This window comes from Vombatus ursinus, unplaced genomic scaffold, assembly GCF_900497805.2.
Source record: "Vombatus ursinus unplaced genomic scaffold, bare-nosed wombat genome assembly UNPS02014816.1, whole genome shotgun sequence".
Taxonomy (NCBI): domain Eukaryota; kingdom Metazoa; phylum Chordata; class Mammalia; order Diprotodontia; family Vombatidae; genus Vombatus; species Vombatus ursinus.
In genome coordinates, this window is record NW_020954594.1 from 6939791 (window position 1) to 6956057 (window position 16267).

Consider the following 16267-nt stretch of genomic DNA (forward strand, 5'->3'; position numbering starts at 1 on the left):
ACACACACACACACACACACACACACACACACACTCAATTATTTATTAATGATGCCATCTTTAAGAAAGAGATTTTTCACTTGTGATGGGTAGTGGGAAATCAAAAGACTGTCACAAAGTTGTTTTGGTTTTTTTTTAAGTGATAGAACACTGAGGGGAATGAAAATTACTACTGTGAAACCATGAAATTTAACAAATTTGATTCATATCATCACTCAGTCAACAACATGATCAATCTTCCTCTTTCTGAACTATGTCAAAAGATAACAATATGTCTGCCATATCTTAAGTTGCCATATTTTGAAACCACACAATAGATTTCAAGCATTTTTATAATACCTAGTCCTTAACAGCTATTCTACTTTGATGAAACCCCTCAAGGTTTTCCAGGCTCTCTGCCTCTACTTACTTGTAGCTGTACTCCTTTCTTATCTTCATTTTCCACATGTAGACGAATCCGACCAAATTTGTCATCTGAGATCCTTAGCATGATCATGCCATGTAGCTCCATGTTCTGCAAGCCTCCATCTCGTCCACAGGTCAGTGTAATTTTTTCTTCAATCTTCATATGCACACTGCAGGTATAAGAAAGTCACTTACTCGGGTTGGAAAAGGAAAATTAGGTATTGTTCAATGTTAAACTTATCACTGACAAAACTTTTTTAAAGGTGGTACTACTCTGGCCAGCAATAAGTGAGGCCTGTTTTTATTGTTACTCTGACCTCACTTGTCTTATAAGGCTACAAAACATCCTGGAATGAGGAACTAGGAAATAAGGAAGATTTAACAATTTAACTCTAATCTGACTTTCCTTGTCCTCTTAAAGACAAAGTCTCTGGCACCAGGACCAACTTTTATGAATACTGCAAGGTAGCACTTTATATTCATGGGAACTCAGCTAGTGTTTTCTGCACAACCACCAAGTGCCAAAGTCTTTTCTGGATAGCCTAACAAATTACTGATTCTAATTTATTTCCCTGTCTCCAAACCATCTTCACAAAGGTGCCAGAACACACCAATATGATATTATACTTTTACTAAAAAAACCTCCACTGGTTTCCCCATTGCCCAACGAATAAACTACTAATCTAACCTGGCATTCAAGGCCCTTTAAATCTGGCTTCAATCCATCTTTCCTGCCTTAACTCATATTATTGCCCTTCACCTACTCTGTGTTCAAGCCCAGTTAGATTATTCATCACCCCCTCCACCCCCCCCCATTTCCATCCTGCCCAGTCCTACCTCAATGCCTTTGGCTCATGCTGTCACAGACTCCCCCTACCCACAAATTCCATTTATTTAAAGCCCTCCCTTCTATCAAAGAACAACTTAGGTACCCAGTCCTTCATGAAGTACTTACTGATACTCCAACCCTTGGGCAAAAATGATCTCTTTCTCCTCAAATATTTTATAGTGCTTTGCCTGAACCTCTCCTTTGCATTGATTTAATTCCATTCATCACAGTTATTTGTGAACATGTCTTCCTATAAGCTTGCAAAGACATATACATGTCTTCCTATAAGCTTGCAAACTCTTTCAAAGAATGGTGTCATAAATATACACATGTACATTTACACAGAAACATATCTCTTCATATTCTCAGTGCTTACCACAGAACATTTTATAGTAGGTGCTTATTTTTTAAAGGGTAGATTAGAGCTCCAACTATCTCCCTCAGTCCAAACTCAGTTTCTTATAACGTTCAAGCCATAGCAATCTACTAGGTATACTTCAGAGACATTTCTGCTTTGGAAAATCTACAGTGGGTCAGTCAACCTGCCATTTCTAACAAAATGATGCAACACTGTTCTATTTCACACAATGAAGGGAGTGAATATGCCCCCTTTATACAAACCTAATAGAACTGTTCTTCCAGACTCATTTTTCACTTGACCTCAAAACCACCAGTAACAGTAGAAGGCTCTGGGCTTCAACACAAGAAATCTGAGCTGTGAATATGTAGACTTGCTTCATAACTGCTACTTACTTATAAATTTTTTCTAACCAATATTAATGTCCAGAGCTAGGAACATACTAGTCTGAACACTTCCCCAGGGTGTAAATATTTAGAAAGAAAGAATACATATTCATATGTTTATAAAATATTTATAAACTTTGGATGAAATATTGAGTTTTTTCCAGTTCAATTTAGAAGAGTGGGAAAGACAACACCAATGCACATTTACAGCTGTAGTTCACCTAGTCAGGACCACTCTGAGAGATAGCACACTAGACACTCCACACATTTGCCAAGGAAATAAATATCTGAAATCAATTTGGGCAGTAAAGAGTTGAGAAAAAGCAGTCTGTTAGTCAACAAGTACATATTAAGCTCCTACAATATGCACAGTATGGTGCTAAGTGATAGGGATACAAAAAAAGGAAAACAAACAAACAACTGAAAATAACCAAAAAACAGCCCATGCTCTCAAGGAACTCAAAGTCTACTGAGAAAGACAACATATAAACAACTATATACACAAACAAGATATACAAAGATAACCAACCGAGTGAAGGCACTAGCATTAAGGGGGACCAGGAAAGGATTCTTGTAGATAGTGCATTTTTAGCTGGGACTTGAAGGAAGCCAGGGAAGCCTGGAGGCAGACAGGAGGAGAGAGGGAATCCTAGGCATGGGGAACAGGGAGCAAAAATGTACTTAGAAGATGAAATGTCTTATAGGAAGGATAGCAAGAAGGCCAGTGGCACTGGATGGCAGAATATCTAGGGATGAAGAAGGCTGGAAAAGGTAGGAGGAGGCCAGGTCACGAAGGGCTGTGAATGTCAAGCAGACGATTTTATATTTGATCCTGGTGGGAGGAGTGCTATGGTCACACCTGTGCTTTAGGAAGATCAATGACAGCTAAGTGGAGGATGGAATGGCGTATTGAGAGACTTGAGGTAGAGAGATCAAATAGAAAGCTAATGCTATAGTTCAGGTGTAAAGTGAAGAGGGTTTGCACCAGGTTGGTGGCAGTGTCATAGAAGAGAAGAGAGAATATCTGAGAGATGCAAAGGTGAAATCAACAGGCCTTGGGAACAGACTGGATAAGGGAGTAAGAAATAGCGAGGAGTCAAGAATAACACTTATTTTGAAAGCCTAGGTAACTGGAAGGATGGTGGCTCTCCTGAGAGCAATAGGATAAGTGATGAATTTGGGAGGAAAGATAATGAGTTCAGTTTTGGACATAACTGATTATGTGATGTCTAAGGGGCATCCAGTTTGAGATGTACAATAGGTAGCTGGAGATATGAACTGACAAGTCAGGAGACAGGTTAGGACCAGATAAGTACATTTAAAAATCATCAGCACAGAAATAATTAAATCCATGGAAGCTGAAGAAATCACCAAGTGAAAGGTACAGAAGGAGAAGAGAAGAAGGTCCAGAACAGAACCTTGGGGGATAGGCCAGAATCAGCAAGCATGACCTGGATAAAGATCCAGCAAAGAAGACTGAGAAGGAACAGTCAGACAGGTAGGAAATTCAGCAGAAAGCATTGTCACAGAAATATGGAGAGAAGAAAATATCAAGAAGGTTATCAACAGTGTCATACAGAGAGGTCAAAAAGGATGAGGACTGAGAAATTTGGTCATTAGATTTGACAATTAAGAGATCATTAGTAACATGGAAAGAGCAAATTTTAGTTGAATGGTGAGAAGCCAGACTGTAGAAAATTAAGAAGAGAATGAAAGGAAAGGAAGTGCAGTTATCAACTGTAGACAACTTTCTCAAGTTTAGTCACAAAAGAGAGGAAAACTATGGGATGATAGCAGAGATAGATCATATGAGGGTTTTCCAAGGATGAGACAAGGCCATATTTGCAGATTGCAAGTGTACAGGGAGAGACTAAAGATAAGTGAGGATCTGTTGGAGAAGACTGGATGGAATGGGATTACTTGTACATGCAGAGGGGTTTGCCTTGGCAAGGAGAAGGTCCACTGTATGTAACAAGATAGCTAATGTGGTGAGTAGGACAGTGAATCAATTAGAGAGGTATAAAAGAATTGCCTAGCCACAGTAAGAGCCCAGTTGAGATTATGTAATATAAATTTTCACTGGATCCAGTCAAAACTGTTTTGTGTTTTTTTTTCCCAGTACATGAATAGGAGTAAAGAGAGCAGAAGATAGGAGTAATCCAAGACTAAGGCTCAGTAGGTCAAGCTCAGACAATAGGATAAAAAAGGCAAAAGACTCAAGAGGGCAGTGTAAAACTGAACTAGTTCATCAAAGGGCCAAAACAGGAAAGAGAATATAGCCAGTATAGGGGTGATGACAAAGGAAAGAAATGAGGGACTGAGAGACAGGAAGTCATGATGAAGACAAAGAATAGAATAGGATCAGGGCTTGCAGAGTTAAGGGAGAAGTGGAATGACCACAGAGTATGAAAAGATCGTGGAATTTCAGAGTTCATTGACATAGAAACAAAATCTGTGGGTGATGCTAAGATTATGCTATACGTAACTCAGCTAAGGTAGAGGATTAGGTCATGTGAAATGAGTAAGTTGAGGAACTAGAGTGTCAGGGTGCTTAAGGAGTAGCAATACAGATGCTGAAGTCCTCTAATATTAAGGCAGGTGAAAGACGATGAGTCAGGCAGTGAATTCATTTAGGAAAGAAGAGGAGTGCTCTGGATGTCAATAGACAATGGCTACCAGAATTTTGAGTACATGGTAGATAAAGATTGAATGAACTTCACAGAAAAGAACACTAAGTGATGGTGATAGAATGTGAGCCTGGAAGTGACAAGAGGGAGCAAGAAGTAATCTAACTCCCCAATCTCAATCAGAGAACCAGAAATGAGTGAACGTGCAACTAGTGTTGGAAAAGGTGCCAAGTAGGTTATATCAATAGGATGGAACCAGGTCTCAGTGAAAGTCAGACGATAGAAGGAGCAAGAAAGGAAAAGCTTTAAGATGAACGTAGGTTTGTTACCTATGAAGCAAGCATTCCAGAGAACATGGTGGAAAGGATGAGTAACTTTAGAGTGAAACACTGGGGTGGTTGAGTTGAGGGGAATGACAATAAGGGAGCAGGCAGGAGGGATAGAGAACGGGGTTTGGACATTGACAACTGGGGGTTCAAAATCACTAAGATGGGCATATTCATGGGAAGAAACATGGTAGGCAGAAGTTTTCTTCTCCAAGATGTTTTAAGATATTTTCCTGTATATTAATATCTATTTTTATTAACATCAACTTTAAGTAAATCTTTTGTATTTTAAAAAAAGTTAAGGACGTACAAAAGAATTTACAAATGCTTAAAGAAAGGAGAGCTACATTAGTTATTTGGTATGCTCATAATGCAGACGTAAATTCCTACCTTTCTATGTTAATAGGTGGAGTGAGCACTTTGGCTGCTTCAGAGGTACGCTTGCCTGCATTGGAGGACATAATGGTTTCACCTTCAGATTTCAGTTTATCCACAAAATTGTCTACTTCTTTGCCTTTGGCTCCAAGTTTCAAAGCCTTGCTTGGACCTGAAGGCCTAAAAGGAAGGATGAACGGTGAGATATTAGCTACCTTAGAAAAAAATTTACTACACAGACCGACAAAATAGGACTTTAGTGATCTTGTCCAATTTTTTTTTTGGGGGGGGGTGAGGCAACTGGGATTAAGTGACTTGCCTAGGGTCACACAGCTAACATCAAGTGCCTTGAGGCTGGATTTGAACTCAGGTCCTCCTGACTGCAGGGTCAATGCTGTATCCACCACACTACCTAGCTGCCCTGATCTTGTCCAATTTTTACAGAAAAAAAACCGGAGGCCCAAACAGGCTAAATCAAACAGTTAACTAGTAGCACAACTGAGGATTAGAACACAGCACTGTTAAGCAAGTATTTTAGAGATAGCTGGTGGTACAGTGCATAGAGTACTGGACCGGGAGACAAGACGACCTGAGTTCAAATCTGATCTCAGACACTTTCTGGTTGTGTGATGCTGAGCAAGTCACTTAACCTGTGTTTGCTTCAATTTCCTCAACTATAAAACTGGAATCTACCTTATAGGGATGTTGTGAAGATCAAATGAGATATTTGGAAAGTGTTTAGCAAAGTGCCTGGCACATGGTAGGTTCTATATAAATGCTTATTTTTCCCACTTATCTAGTGTGTTTCTCACTATAGCACACTGCTTCTTTGCTAATGGATCAATAACTTAATTATCACTAATTTCCTCAGAAGCCCTTGTTGGGGTGAATGCCCAAGACTTGAAGATTGGCCTTAAGAGATACCTAAGTTTTATGGTATAGTGGCTAATGTACTGAATTCAGTTAAAAAGGCTCAGTTTAAATCTTAATTCTGACCCTCACTACCTATGTGATCATGATCACTAGACTTCTACTGAGCCTTAATTTTCTAATCTGCAAAATAGGAACACTCCTCATAGGACTGTTGTGAGGCTTGTATGAAAAAGGGCTTTGCAAACTTTAAAGTATTATGTGTAGTTTATGTTATTCATTTTACTATCTAAATATACATTCTTAAATTTATAGAACATTCTTGATGAAACCAATTATCAAAGTTATTGTGAATAATGTGTTTCCAAGACCCAAAGGCCCATGGAGACAGCTATATGTGCACTGATGATCAAATTTCTACACAGAGTCATCCACAGGGAGCATCAATAGTTAAACATATCCCCAAAGCAACTGTTCCGGAAATGGAGATAGATGGACATTAACTTAACTTATCAAAGGAACGCTTACACAAAAGGAGAAACAATAATGTTTCTCCCTCACCCCCATTTTATATGGTCAAACTTTACGCTTCATATTATTCCATCATGTCATTCTCTATCATTAGCTTGTCTAGGTGCCAGGTACAAGCATAAAAGATATATGTATAGAGTCTTCATTTGGCTTTCTAGGGTTGCTGGTCCCACACCAGACTTATACCTGGCTGGTGCAGGTGCCACTTTTGTTTTTTCTGTTTCAATGATAGTCTCTGTGATCATGGCAGCTGTGCTGCCACCAGAAACTGCTGAGCTCCCAAATCCTCCAAAGCCTGGTGCTTTTTTGCCCTGTCTCTCAGCATCTCTTCGGGCCTGCTGTAACTCCTTGGCTTTACGCCTCATCTCAGCCTTGGCCTCACGCTCCTGAGTCTGCAAAAAAGAGGCACATATGGATCCAGCATTGAGAGAACAGTATGCAGAAGCAACCAATGGTACAAAGGAAAACCGAAAACCAGAGAGATCACTGGAAAAATCTAGAAGACAGATCAAACACTTCAGATTCACAAAATCTCAAAGCACCAATTTACCTCTCTAACTGCTCGGAACACCTTCTCCTCATGAGAGTCCATTTCTGTGAAAGTCCGGATTTGCGCTAGGTTAACATTCTCTCGGTAACCCAGGGCAACAATCTCATCAAAGGCAAAAATCAGGTCAAAGCAGTGCTCAGATATCTCATTTTCTTCTAAGGCTCGGCAATATTCAGGGATCTGGTCATTGATGGTAGTGATAAAGGAAGAAGATATTTAGAACTTAATCAGGAGCTATCTTTCCAAGTCATCCTCAGAAACACAGCCAACTCTACTAGGCTTGAGAATGTCCCCAATCTGAACCCTTCTCATCTCTTTTGCTAGTTTTTCCTTCTGAGAAGTTAATTCTTATTGTCACAAGGCATCTCTTGTGGCTCTTGCATAAGCAAAACAACAACAACAAACCCAGTAAGTTTTAGAACTTGTTATCCAAACATACACCACTAAATAACTGTCAGACACACATAATAGCCAATTGAGTCATTTATTCAAACTTTATATATGTGAACTTCAATTTGGTAAAATTATGAAATGAAAGTACGATCCTTACTAAGTTTTGTTTAAAAGCATTTCTTGGAATTTCTCTGGTTACATGAATTTTCCTGGCAGAAGATAAAGTTCTATTACAAATGCTACAGAACCACATATTGCAAAGACATAAGCAAATATTTTTTACAGCTGTGTTTTTACTTTAGGGATGAGTCCATACAAGTTCTCTCCAACATAAGAATAAACTTCTCCATTCTGAGCAATATCTGATAGGTATCAGCATACTGGTCAGTCTGTTTTAAATATCAATCTGTTCAAATAAAGGCTTGTTGTCTTGGGTTTTTCCCCCCTCAGATTCTTTTTAGGAAGCATGAGCTCTCACAAAGACAGAAAGAGAAGTAAAAAACCAAATCTGACACTATAGAGAGAATTTTACCACTCTCGAGAAGAGTCGTAGGGTCTCCAGGTCCTCCAGGATGTTACTGTTTTTGGTGGTGATTAGAACCATGTACAGCTTCTCCATTGGTTGATAGACATATCTTACACTTTCCGTCTCAACAAATGTGTGTTGCTTTCCAGTGTTCATAAGCTTGGGGAAAGCTGCTAGCAACCCTTCAATTCGAGTCCGGGTCATTTCCACAAACTGTCGAGAGACTATAGCTTTCCCTGCTTTTGTGCAGACAGCTGCTGCCAACAGCACCTGTCAGGGATACAAGCATAACTATAGTTATTTCAACTTCACTAGAATGAAATATATTGAAATACAACCACCCAAAGAGAAAACTGTTCTAAAATATGCTACCCTTCAATTTATATTAATGCCATTTAAAAAAAGGAGTTTATTTTCTCAACATCCCCAGGGATGGATCATTCCTGCTAAGGAAAAAAAAAAATCAAAGGTCCAGAGATATTTAGTATACATGGTGATTTAATGATAGAATCATAATGAAAATACTCATCTATATTCCAGTCCAGAGCTTTTTTTTTCTATTGTAGTTAGTAATAAAGAAGATGAAGTTAAAATGAGAACAAAAAAGAAACTAGCTACTATACTTATTTTGCCACTTAATGAACAAGAAAAAGAAAAATCTGTTTTTTGGAAATAAGTTCTCTGTGGAATATTTCATACACTGCCAGAGAGTGTTGGTTGGTTCTACTGAACTGTTTTTACTCTTTCTTTTTCTAAAAAATTATTTTTTAAGAGATGGCTCACAGGGTACACCAGGGGATATGAATATAGTAGAAATGAAAGGGAGGTTTAAAACAAAAGATAGCAATCAATAAATACACATTAATTACTGGTCTATTAACTGCCAGGCACTAGGGATATCAATTAAAAAAAGTTTAAGTTCTCTCAAGTTTTAATAAAAAAAAATTTTTTTTGGTCAAGATCTTTCATTTTTGACATCACCAAGACTATTAGATTCTACCTTCACAACATCTCTTTTATACAAGCTATGCCCCCTCCGTAAAGCCATTACCTTGGTACTATGAACCCTCACTATCTCACTGACTTTTTCAATAGCTTTCAGGTTGGACTCCCAATTCCAAGTCTCTCACTACTCCAGTCATCCTTAATTATACTGTCAAAGTGATTTTAAAGTACAGGTCTGACCCTGTCACCACCTTACTCAATAAACTCCAGTGGCTCTCTATTACATCCAGGATCAAATATAAAATCTTCTGGCTTTTAAAGTCCTTTACAACCTGGCCCTTCCTACTTTTCCAGTCTTCTTACACTTTACTCCCCTCCATATACTCTTTAATCAGCAACATTCACCTCTTCCCTATTCTTCCCACACAACAATGTAATTCTCACCCTGTGCACTTTTACTAGCTATCTCCCACATTTGGAATGTTCTCCTTTCTCCTCTCTACCTCCAGGTTTTCTTCAAGTGTTAGCTTAAGTTACATCTTCTGCAAGAAGCCTTTCTCAGTACCGTTTAATCTTACTGTCTTCGTTCTGAGACTACCTCCAATTTATACCATATATATCCTTTTTGTACCTAGTTGTTTGAAGGTGGTCTCCTTCATTAGAATGTGAATTCCTTAAGGGCAGGGACCCCTTTCTTTGTATCCCCAGTGCTTAGCACAGTGCCCAACACAACTGCTGACTTGACTTTAATTCCTTAGTATAGTCTTCCCCCTCTCCAACCCAAAGAGCTCTAACTCTATTAATAAAGAATAAAAATAAAAGAGAAAAATGAAAGCACTTCAGCATTTAGGGTCAGGGTTAACCAACACATCAATTGAGTTTGACAATAGTCTGTTCTATATGTCCTATCCCCATAATCCCCGAATCTCCGTAAAAAAAGAAAGGGAGGTATATTTTCTTTCATAAGGGCCAAGTTTGGTCATTATAATTACACTGCACTGTTTCATGTTTTTATTGTTGTTGCTACCCTGTTCTTTCCATTTACATTGTCCTAGTCACTGTGTAATTGTTTTTCTGATTCTGCTTACTGGAAATAAATTACTTTCAAACTTATGTATTCCTTCCTGGTGATTTCCCTCTGACTCACACATGTGTGCTTTGGTGAACTAATAATGAATAGAACCTGAAAAATCTTGTGGACTAGAATTTCCAGAAGGGAGGTCTGATCCAGGTAAAATAAAAGCCTAATAGAAGTTCAGACTTTTCCCCACATTGTTAAGTGGAATGAGAACTACTGACTCTAATCTCCAACTTGTACACTTTGACTAACCCTTCTACCCACTCCATTCAGCCATGCTGACAATCTGCAAAGGAAGAGAAATGATCCCAAATAGCATATGGATCTTGACACTAAACTGTGATCAAAACCTTGCAGTCTTCCTAACAACTTTTTTAGAATATGGCATTTCATGAAACAAAACAAATAAAAGGACACAGGGAAGAAGAGACCTCAACTGCCATTAGAGAGGATAGTAAGGAAATTAAGTACAGTGTTAACAGCATCTTCAATGAAGCCACCCAGAGTACAGCAGAGATTACAAAAAGACCATTTTTACATTTTGGAAGCCACAATGCTAGAAAACCACCTCTGAAATATCAACCATCTGTTAGCATTAACCAGCCTTGTCAGCATTACAATGCTACCCGTCTCCCCCACAGGTGAGCTGCTCAAGAAATGGGTACTAGAGGCTCCCTGAGGGCCTGTGCTACTCTCACATTCTTCCCTTCTGTGAAAACTAAGTCAGTCAACTCATATAAATATACTTATAATATCAGCACACTACACTGAATATTAATTACAGGGGAAAGTGCTCCTTACTCATCTAAAAATAGGTAATAAGGTTGTTTGAGAAACTATTATCATCATGAACCTCAAAGCAATAAGGCAGCAGACAATTCATATGCAAAAGATATCAGACTCATCTGCTTACTGCACAAACAATACACAGAACTGGAAGGGACCCAAGAGATTCCATTTTTTCCATTCTCTTTTTATAAAAGAGGAAACTGAGGCTTAAAGAGGTTAAGTGATATGCCTATGGCTATAAAGTGAATGGCTGTTGCTCAGCCTAATGAACAAGGATTTTTAATTGTACCAACTGATGTGCATTAATTGCACACTGGTCTCAAGAGATCAAATTATCAGTTTCATAGTCAAAGCTCTACTCCAAAATAAAATAATTACAAGTTTAATTGAAAGCTGACTTAAAACAGCAATGCAACCTCATGAAAATTAGTATGTTTTTCATTTTCCGCCACTTTCTGATTATAGTTCTTTCCTTCACATTGAAGCTCGATTCCATCACCCCAGCTTTCACGTTTGTTTTCATGCTCATGAACTACTCACTGTAATCAGATATACTCCTAACTGGTACCAAACTTACCTTTACGTTAGATAACAACTGAGGTGGTGAGTAAATACTAAATAATAATAACAAGAAAAAACTGTGTTTTGCAAATTGGTCAATTCTTTCTGAATTTTCAATAGGGTCAGGGTTAGTTTGATGAGCATACATGGGAGCTCCTCTCTAAAAGAATTGTTGGTATAACTGTTTCTAACTTGGGAGACAGACCTTTATTTCAGCACCATTCTGCTGGAGTTTTGAATAACCCCGAGTAAAAGGCATCTGGATAAGAATCTGAAGAGAAAATATGACTCAAATCTCAAAAGAATTTCCTATTACATTTTTCAGAGGTAATGACAACAATGGATTAGGTTGGCCTAGTATGGAATTATGAAAAGAGATCCAATGAATTTTTTTTTAGTTCACATGTGTGATTCATCTGTTTGTGGTACTTCTTGGTGAAGAAACTCACTCCAACTCATCTTTTTTTTTTTTTTGGCACAGGGAATATAGGAGGTACCATACTTCCTCACTCCAGTTATCATCTAACTCCTGAATAACTGTTACACTGATTCTGCTTAAATGATACATGCTTAGAAGGTACAAAGTATCTCATATTTGTCAAGTACAAAAGGAGCTCATTGGTGTTATGTAAATCCCTCTATACAAGATCAAGCAGCACAGTATAGAACAGCACCAGATTTGAAGTTACAGGGCTACAGTTTGAATCCCAGCTCTGTTACTTACTGACTACTTGTACGACTTTATACAAGTCACTTCATCTCTCTGGGACTCAATGTACACATCTATAAAATGAAGGGGTTGGACCTGCTCACTAAGGTGCTCCCAAACTCTAAATCTGTGACCCTACAAACCATGGGCCATGTTCCCATCATGTTGCTGCACTCAACCCTCCCTGGCCCAGGCCAACTAGTGTTCTTTTAAGCCATTTTTCTGCCAATCCTTTGCCTCTACCATCTTCCCAATTTCCACTTTCCACCTCTCGTTCTAAGAAAATAATAAAATCAACACAATAATTTCTAATGACTTTCAATAATTGCTCTATGATTCTACACATCATACCAGTAGTTTCTTCAACCAAATCACCCCTTCCTGGCCACCATATCCCCAGTATTTGTTGTTTTCCTATTTTAGAATGTAAGTTCCTTGAAATTAGGAAATGTCTTGTATTGTTATTCCCATAAGTGCTTAATAAATGTTCTTTCTTTCTCTGCCTTTAATTCAATAAGTGTTTCCTTCCTTTCTTTTGGTCTTTCTCCATTTTTAATCTGTGATATTTGCACCAAGGCATGTTCCACATCAACCAATCCAGCTATCATTTAGGGTTTGTTTAATGAGATTTTCAACAGAGCAGAAGTTCTTAACCTGAGGTCCACGAACTAGTTTTAAAAAAACTGATAACTGTGTTTCAATATAACTAATTTTCTTCATAGTCTTATGTAATTTCTTTTATGGATTCAAATATATCATTTTGAGAAGGGGTCCATAGGCTTCATCAGACTGCCAAAGGAGCTCATAGCACCAGAATAACTTACTTTAGTATGGATCTTAAATTAAGCAAAATTAGTCGGTGTGCCACAGTCATAATATACAAACCAACCAGCTAACTAAAAAAAATTTCTTGGTTACATTTTAAGGTCCTAACTGACTCCCTCCCTCCCCATCTCACACTAGAGAAGGCCACCATTTGACAGATATATACGTAAACACATATATGCATGTAAAACTACACTATGTATACTTCTATTTATCAATTCTTTCTCTGGAGGTAGATAGCATCTTCCTTCCTAATTTATTCTCCCTTCTCATCTCATCTTCTGTTTTTGGAGTTTAGAATTTCCAGATTCCTTCAAGGCTGATTTGACTATTAATAATACTCAGAATAACTTAGTTGTTCATAGTTATTCTTTGAACAATATTGCTGTTACTGCATACAACATTCTCGTGGTTCTGCTCATTCCATTCTTTATTATTTCATGCAAGTCTTTCCATGTTTTTTGAAAATAAACCTGCTTATCATTTCTCATAGCACAGTAGCAGTCCATCACAATCATATACCATGACTTGTTTAGCCATTCCCCAATTGATGGGCTCAATTTCCAGCCCACCATGCAATCTGCTTATCTAAAGAAAAGAGGGGAGCAGCTAGGTGGTACAGTGGATAGAGCTCTGGTCTTGGAGTCAGGAACATCTGAGTTCAAATACAGCCTCAGACACATAACACTTAGTAGCTGTGTGACCCTGGGCAAGTCACTTAACCCCACTGCCTTATAAAAAAAAAAAAAAAGAAAGAAAAGAGGTCTCAGCTAGAAACTACCACAGTGCCTGGTATATAATAAGCCCCGCCTTTCTTCATATATATATTTGTTCAGTCAGGTCTCAGTCATTTCCAATTCTTGGTGACCTCATTTGGGGTTTTCTTGCCAAAGATACTGGAGTGATTTGCCATTTCCTTCTCTAGCTCATTTTATAGATGAGGAAACTGAGGTAAACAGGGTTAAGTGACTTGCCCACGGTCACACAGCTAGTGTCTGAGGCCAGATTTGAACTCAGGAAGATGAGTCTTCTTGACTTCAAGCCCAGCACTCTATTCACTGTGTCACCTAGCAGCATACCTATTTAAAATTCATCTTGCTTGGATTTGTTAGATAAACTCATAGGGACTCAATGAAGCCACAGGAAGTACCTAATAAGTAAATTAATCAACAAGTATTTCTTAAACAGCAGTTATATGTACCAGGCAGTATGACAGCTGATGGGGTCACAAAGGGATAAAGGAAAGGTCCTAGACCTGTAATTTCATTGGTAAAAGCAATTCCAAGGTGAAAAACCTCCTTCAGAAAGCTGCCTAGAGTACTGAGAGGCTAATGATCTGCCCAGAGTCATACATAGTGGAATCCAGGTCATTCTGGCTCATAAGCCAGTTCTCTATCTATCAGATGACATTCTCTGGGGATACAAAGACCAAATCAAAACAGTCCCTTTCCTTAAGACAAGTACATTCTAGACGGACAGATAAAAGAGATTATGTGACAAAGGAGAGACAACACACCCACCCATTCCTAAGTACAGAAGTTACAAGGTAACCTTGGAGAGAAGAGCATGTAGTAGAGGGGACCAGAAAAGGCCTCATGGTCTGTCTCTAAGGAAGTCAAGCACTCTAAGAAAGAGCAGGGAGAATATTTCAGGCATATGGGAAAGCTAATGTAAAAGCATGGAGACAAAAGATGGAAGGTCATTTGTGAAGAACAGAAAGGAGGCCTGTTTGGTCAGATCATAGAGTATACGTAGTTGAGTAACGTATAATAAGGTTTTAAAGGTAGATAGAAACCAGACTGTAAAAGGCTTTAAAAAGCCAAACAAAGGAGCTTATACTTGGATCACACAGGTAGGAGAGAGCCACTAGTTTACTGAGTAAGGGGTCAGACCCTCATTTTAGGAAGATCACTTTAGTAGCTTGTGTGTAAAATAGATTAGAAATGGGAGAGACTTGAGGCAGAGACATCAATTAAAAGATGAATACAATAAGCCTGACAAGAAGTGATGAGGGCCTGAACTAGGGTACTGAGTTAAGAGAAGGGAATAGGATGTAAGAGATATGGTGGAGGTAGAAATGACAAGATTTGACAGCTAGACTGAAAAAGATAGAGGACTTTTAAGGGACTACAAACTCAGTACATAAATACTGCAATTGTGGAAGCCAAAAAACTTCATGTGCTCTTAGGCTGTATCATGAGAGTGGGTGTCTAGGACTAGCGAAATGAAAGTCCTGTGGTACTCTGTTCCAGTCAAGCCACATGTGGAGTACTATTTTCAAATGTCTTTATTTTCAAACAAATCTGGAGATTATACCTTATGAGGGCTGGCTGAAGCAACTCGGGATGTTTAGCCTGAGAAAGAAAAGATGGAGTGAGGGAGAGAACATGACATTGGTCTTTAAATATTTAAAGGTCTGACTGATAGTAAGACGGATTAGAGTAGTTCTGCTTGACCTCAGAGGGTAATCCTAGGAGCAAAGCAGGCCACTTAGACTCCTAAAAGGAAACAATCCCTAAAAACTGGAGTGCTACCAAAGTGGAATGGGCTGCCTTAAGAGGTTATGGGTTCCTCTTCAATGGAGGTCTTCGAGCAGAGGTTTGTTCACCATCTTTCTGGTTTGTTGTAGAGGAGATTCTTGTTTAGGTATGGGTTGGACTAGACAGTTTCTAAGGTCCCTTCCGGTTATGAGACTGTGAAAGTTATTTGGCACAGAATCATTTCCCCACAGAGACTGTTATAAAGGTTCTCCAACAGCCCAAAAAAGTCTCTTATAATAAAGTACTACACAAATGGTAACTCTGAATTATTACAGTTTGTAAACTGAATGTTTATGTTTGAAGTATCCAGAAGTCAAATGCATTTTTAGCACTACTTCTCCTTCCCTGACCCCAAGTTACCTGGAGGAGTACTAGCTACCACCCCCAAATAGGAACTGAGAGGATATAGGGATGGCTCTGGGTTTCAGTTAATGCAATACAATCACTGATTTCCATTCAACCTAATCAGGCTTCTGTTTATTTAATAATTCATGTTTTGAGGTATGGACGTAAACAAGGCTAGATATTTATCTTAAGGCACTGAACCAAAGAGTTCTGCAATGACCATATCCCTGCCTATAAACAAGCTGCATCTATAACATATTAGACTTAATAGATTTCTACCATAAATATCTTGAGAATCA

At 38.5% G+C, this 16267-nt stretch overlaps 1 protein-coding gene across 1 annotated transcript in view; it reads right to left on the reverse strand.

Annotated features, from left to right (window-relative positions):
- ARCN1 (archain 1) overlaps positions 1-16267 on the reverse strand; it is a 31227-nt gene that overhangs the window by 6355 nt on the left and 8605 nt on the right. Inside the window, exons 2-6 of the mRNA XM_027835583.1 lie at positions 8183-8446; positions 7258-7437; positions 6894-7099; positions 5322-5486; positions 410-575 (exon numbers count right to left, since the gene is read on the reverse strand). Of these exons, the coding sequence (XP_027691384.1) occupies positions 410-575; positions 5322-5486; positions 6894-7099; positions 7258-7437; positions 8183-8446 (981 nt within the window). The remainder of the gene's footprint in view (positions 1-409; positions 576-5321; positions 5487-6893; positions 7100-7257; positions 7438-8182; positions 8447-16267) is intronic.